General features: G+C 23.8%; 3 protein-coding genes across 7 annotated transcripts in view; 1 reads left to right on the plus strand and 2 right to left on the minus strand.

Annotated features, from left to right (window-relative positions):
* Window positions 1–202: 202 nt before the first annotated feature.
* Window positions 203–3,294, minus strand: LOC102671614 (transcription factor 25). Of its 4 annotated transcripts, none has more exons than XM_031510361.1 (10): window positions 3,154–3,294; window positions 3,028–3,096; window positions 2,771–2,925; window positions 2,250–2,608; window positions 1,925–2,153; window positions 1,569–1,822; window positions 1,201–1,510; window positions 815–1,108; window positions 549–739; window positions 203–423 (listed from the first exon to the last, which is right to left on the minus strand). In XM_031510361.1, the coding sequence occupies exons 3-10, from the start codon at window positions 2,900–2,902 to the stop codon at window positions 399–401; spliced, it is 1,794 nt and encodes a 597-aa protein (XP_031366221.1). In that variant the 5' UTR covers window positions 2,903–2,925; window positions 3,028–3,096; window positions 3,154–3,294; the 3' UTR covers window positions 203–398. The 4 variants fall into 4 exon arrangements, with proteins under 4 accessions (XP_031366221.1, XP_031366223.1, XP_006615462.1 ...); XM_031510363.1 differs by having other exon boundaries at window positions 3,000–3,096; XM_006615399.2 differs by having other exon boundaries at window positions 3,028–3,167.
* On the plus strand, window positions 3,215–5,288 carry LOC102672153 (leucine-rich repeat-containing protein 59). Of its 2 annotated transcripts, none has more exons than XM_006615404.2 (6): window positions 3,215–3,601; window positions 3,890–3,949; window positions 4,020–4,142; window positions 4,217–4,433; window positions 4,513–4,710; window positions 4,774–5,288. In XM_006615404.2, exons 1-6 carry the CDS (start codon window positions 3,512–3,514, stop codon window positions 5,043–5,045), a joined length of 960 nt encoding a protein of 319 aa, XP_006615467.1. In that variant the 5' UTR covers window positions 3,215–3,511; the 3' UTR covers window positions 5,046–5,288. The 2 variants fall into 2 exon arrangements, with proteins under 2 accessions (XP_006615467.1, XP_031366224.1); XM_031510364.1 differs by having other exon boundaries at window positions 4,516–4,710.
* The window catches only part of LOC102671852, a 4,540-nt gene continuing 3,809 nt past the window's right edge, over window positions 5,235–5,965 (minus strand). Inside the window, exon 7 of the mRNA XM_006615402.2 lies at window positions 5,235–5,916. Coding sequence (XP_006615465.1) covers window positions 5,377–5,916 — 540 coding nt within the window. The 3' untranslated portion in view covers window positions 5,235–5,376. The remainder of the gene's footprint in view (window positions 5,917–5,965) is intronic.

Genomic DNA, 5,965 nt, shown 5'->3' on the forward strand with positions numbered 1-5,965 from the left:
CCAAAAACTTCAAAAAATTATAATAAGAAGTACAAGATGATACAAACAATGTATGTGTACAACTTCATATCACACATGAATATACGTATATAATCAGGGTATATAAAGTTTCATGTACATATAATAAATTATTATGTAATCATAATAATGATGATAATGGTAGTGATAATAATAAGAATAATAATAAAAAAAAGAATTATAATTTTATAATTTTCATTAAACATTAGATATATTACCTGGCATAAAATATACATTATTTTCATAAAAATAGTAATTGTTTTAAAAATATTTATACACCTGATTTCATTTTAGTTCGTTTAATAAACAAAGTATTTGTTTGAACTTTGAATTGTTATTTTATGATGTAATCAGTAATCAATAGTAGTAATTAATTAACATTATGTTTGTTCGTTGTTATCATAGCTAAAAAATTTCACATACAAATATTATGTTATATATATAATAATTGTTTATTTATTAATTTTACATTATTGCTGCTATTATTACTACTATTATTATTATTACTATTATTATTATTATATACTCACAGTAAATTTAATCCTTCCAGAGCATTTGCAACATCTCCACTAATATCTTCAAACAAGGATGAAAAAAAGAGAGACAAAAGATTAGAATTAGTTCTAGTTGTGCTTGTATTTGTAGTAGGTCGTTTGTAAATATCAATACTATCCACTGGTGGTAAAGGATCATGTGAAAGAACAGAACCATCATTTTGTACCTAAAATTTCATGAGATTTCATTTTAGTATAATATAGATAAAAAAATTTGGAAAGTACAATAAAAGTTTTTGTACCTCTTGCACGTTTACAGTAATATCTTTTATATCAGATAATATAATATGTCGTAAAATATTTCTTGGTAGTTTTCCTTGGTAACGTTTGCTTCGCTTTATTTCACAATACTTTACATAATCATCTTTTGAATCAACACGATTTAGTACAATATGTACATTCTCACATAACCATGGTAAAAGATCTGTTTCTTTCCACAGACGAAAGTTACGTACAACATATAAATTTTGTAATTTTTCTAATGCTGGTGAAGTTGAAGTTACTGCCTTAGTATTAAAGAAATTATGAGTTTGTACCTATAAAACATTTTTACTTAATAATTTTTCAATTTTATATAAATATTTATTAAAAATTTTTTTATTAGTATATATAATATATATCAAATTACCATTTTATCAGATTGTATACTACATTTTTCTAGTAATGGTACTAATACACCCGGAAACATTATTAAAGCATTTTGTAAAAGTTCATTAGCAGAAGATGTATTGCCTAAATGAAAATGAGCTAAAGCTAAACTGAATGCTATATTTGGCAATTGAGTTAAATTTCTTGTATTATCCCAAAGATTGCAAAATTCAATAAACCATTCATATTCTTTTGCTCTTAAAGCATAGAAATCAAGGGAAAGAATCACAGCTAATGGGTCACCTTCTGGATCAAGTGATAAAAGTAATTTACAAAATTCCAAACTTGTTCTGAAATGTGAATAAGTTTGAAAAAAATTAAAAAAAGCATTAAAATTTTATTTCTTACCTGTAACATGCACGACCACCAACAAAATTAAGATGTTTAAATAAAGTTATAAATAAAGCACGATTTTGTTGTTTTTTATAGTCTAATCTGCAAAGGGCAGTTGTAAAGTTAAACAGCGGATGAAAAGCACATTCTAAACAATATAAAGCTCTTTCTGTAAATTCTGCAGCCATTGCTAAATCTTCGTTGAGTTTACAAAGTTCAGCTAATTGTAATAATGCATCAACATGATAAGAATGTGCATTGATTATACTCTAAAAGAAAATATCATAAATTTCAATTCTTTTATATATTATTTTTTGATATTTAAATTAATACATTTAAAATAATATAAATTAAATTTAGATATAACATACAACAATATTTTCAGGATTCAAACTTTCAACTGCTTCCAAAAATTTTAACTGAATTTGTCTATATGATGGACTGTGATCATATATAAAATATTGAATATTATTGGTAGATGATATAGTATGATCCAAAGACATTGAAAGCCCAGATTTATTAATTGGTGGCCAATTATCTCTAGCAGAAACTAACCAAGTTTTTTTCAAATGACCTAATCGACCTCTATTTCTTCTATTACTGTTAAAATTAACAAGATTTAATTATATTATTTATTTTATATCTACAACAAATATATATATTATAAAAACAAACTTTTTAATAATAGAAACATACTTTTGTTCAGCTTGTACTGTTTTACTACCAAAAATTCTTTTAAGTTCATTATATGGATTTAAGTGTTTATGTTGTACTAATAAAATATCTTCTTTAGATTTTTGTTCAATCCATTGTAAATTATCTATGTTTTGAGAGCTACAACTTGGAAGTGGTTCCCCAAGTAATTTATTTATTTCTCTTACTGTTCTTTCAATTTCATCTACATCCTCTTCTTTAGATTCAATTTGAGCTTTAGAACTTTCAAATTTCTTTCGTTTCTTCTTTTTTTTCTTACGTTTAACTTCATTGATACAATTTTTATCTATCACTTGTTCTTCTTCATTTTCTTCCTCACTAATTTCAGAATTTTGATTCAACTAAAAAAAAAAAAAAATAAATTTATTAATATTAAATAACGTATTAAAATGTATATTCAGAAGATTCAAAAAAAAATTTGAACATTAACATTATTAAAACATTAAGTAATTATGCAAACAAATGAAAAGTTATTTATTAATTAAAGCACTTTGAACACATACCACATCAAACAAGTTGAATGTCTTAGATTTAACATTGCCAATTATTGAATTGTCTATCTCATTCTCATTTTCACTATTCTTTTCGGATAATATATCGCTTCCATATACTTTTTTCATATACCGTGTAGACATTTTGAATGAATTTAATTTTTAATCTAAAAGTAGATAAATCGATTGAAAAATAGTTTGGAAAATTATACAATTTTTGTAAATCTTAAAAATTAAATACACCACGATTATTAATTTCCTTCATTTACCACAAATTCCTGATAAAATCAAAATCTCTCTTCACTTGTCAATTTTCTTCAAATATACAAGTGCAATTGCTGTAAATGTATGGAACTATTCATTACTATTGATACAGCTTATATGAATCATGTTACATGTATCGTAGTTCACTACAATTGTCAATCAAGTTCTGCCAACATTTGTATAATTTTAAAAGTTGCTAAATCGTCAAATGCGAAAGACGAAAGTTAAAAATGACATATTCTTAGTTATTTGATATTGATTTTCATTAACATATCCATGTATTATTTATTGAAAATGTTTTTATTATTATGAAATTTTTTATCAAATGGAAGAATAAAAAGTACTTTACTGTTCTATCATTTGACATTACATTCATTTAACTTTCTAGCAATATGTTATCTACCAGAAGGTGACGCCACAAAAAAGCACAAATACCATACGTTTTCTGTGTTTTATTATTTTATTCGATTAATTTATTATATTACCAAAATGAATTTAAAAAACGTTAAAAATAGACTAAAAGACGAAACATTAGATCTTAGCTTGTGCGACCTGAAAGAAGTGCCTGTTCGAGAAATCGTATGTTTAAAAATTTATATTTGATTTAATTTGACACATGTTCAATTTTTGAAGTAATTTTATTTAATTTGATTTAAAATATCAATATCGCATATTAAATATATTTTTGTATTGTTTTACACTATAAAATTATAATATATTTATGATATATTTATGATATAATATATATCATATATATTATATATATAATAATATATATCATATTATTATATTAATATTATATTTATTATAAATATATATAATGCTAAATTCAAATATTAAATATTTATATTATATTATATTTTTCAGGCAACTATCAAAAAAGCAACAATTTTGGATTTATCAAATAATCTCTTAACATTTTTACCTGTAAGTTTTATTATTTTTATTTAATAAATGAAATATACATATATTTTTTATTATAAATAATTACTTTCAGAATACTTTCGTTGATCTTAAACAAATAGTTAAATTGGATCTTAGTAAAAATATGTTGACAGAAATCCCTGAAAATTTTGGAGAATTGAGACAACTGAAACATTTGGATCTTTATGCAAATCAAGTAAATTAAAAATAACATATTAAATATTTTTAAAGTAAATTTAAATTATAAATAATAGAAAAATGATTTTACAGATAAGCAGATTACCACTTAGTTTAAGTGAATTAAAAAATTTAAGATGGTTAGACTTAAAAGAAAATCCTTTAACTCTTGCTGTAGCTAGTGTTGCTGGTCCCTGTAGTAATTTGAGTGAATGTCAAGCTTGTGCTCGCAATATTGTTTCTTACTTATCATATGTTAAAGTTACTATTGAGGAAGAAAAATTACGAAGATTAAATGCTACTATTACAGGTAAATTTTAAAAATAAAATATATAAATCTTTAAATAGTTTTTATATAATATACATTATATTGATATTTTAACTTGTAGTAGATACAGAAACAGACACCATATCAACAAAAAAGGGAGGAAAAAGAAAAAAAAAGAAATTGGAAAAAAATAATAAACAAAATTTAGATAAGAATGGGTTTAACCTTTTAAGTAAAGTAAAACAAATAGATGAAAATAAAATAGAACCTCCAAAATTGACACTCAGTAATCAAATTAATAAAGAACATGGATTTAAAGGTAATATATTCAAAATAATCTGTAAATGTAAATAATTGTAATTTTAATTAATTGATATTTCAGAAAATGTATATCAATTTTTTGGGTCCATGATCTTATGGTTTTTTCTTTTGGGTTTAATATTTACACTAATGATTATGATTCTTCCATTTTATTCAAAACAATCAGAATTGTTTATAAATTATATAGAAACTAACACAGGTATACCTTTAAAAGAATTTCAAAAATATAGTACTAATGTACTCTATTCTCTTAAAAAAATCGTAATTAATATTTGCGATAATTTATATTTTATCTATGAAACAAATTTTAAAACCGATATTCCAATGAAATAATACGCATTTTAAATATTATGAAAAAAATTAAGATTCTTAAGTATATAAATTTCAATGATCAAATTTATTGAACGTAATAATTTTATAAGATGTAAAATGTAATTAATGAATAAAATTTATTATCGTTGATACTTCTAAAGCCAATGAGAAACCGAATGTCTTCGTATTATGTTGTATTAAAATCACATATGCGAATCAAAAAATGTTATTTATTTTGAAAAATAAAAGATTAATACAGATATATTAAAATGTATCATACTACTTCTTTGGTCTGTAAATATTTAGTTATATATTATTTTGAATCGTGCAGATATGCATTTCTTTTAAAATATTAAACATTATTTGTAATATTCGTTTTATTTAATAACATTGATGATGTTGATTTAGCAGATGTTTTGCCAAGAGAGTTTTCCATTCTACTAATCAATTTTTGAAAGGTATTCATTCGCAATGAAGTGTGTTGTTCGCCACAGTCATCCGATGAGTCTTCCAATTCGGTTAAAACTCGTCCGTTTATTTCAACAACCGTTGAATCAATTATTTTTGATTTTTTTCCGCCCACAAATCTATTCCACGATCTCTTTTCTGGGCTGCTTTGCGATCTTATTATATTTTCATGATCTCTGTTATTTAAGACTTCTTTTTGTCGTGCTGTAAAGTCTGCGAGAATAGCGATATCATCATATAGATCATCTACTTGTTGATTAATGGGAAGAGACTTAGGATAACATAACTCGGATCGCGGAGGTGGTATCTTATAATGTTCGTTATCCACAAGTGATGATCCTTGCGAATAATTTATGTTTTCGCAAAGAACGGGTTGATTAATATTCGTGCGAACAAAATCCGGAGAGAGATTCTTTGTAGTTTGCTGAAAATTCATTTGTCATACGTTTAAAAATAATTCTATAAAAAAAAAA

This window comes from Apis dorsata, unplaced genomic scaffold (genome assembly GCF_000469605.1).
Source record: "Apis dorsata unplaced genomic scaffold, Apis dorsata 1.3 scaffold_223, whole genome shotgun sequence".
NCBI lineage: Eukaryota > Metazoa > Arthropoda > Insecta > Hymenoptera > Apidae > Apis > Apis dorsata.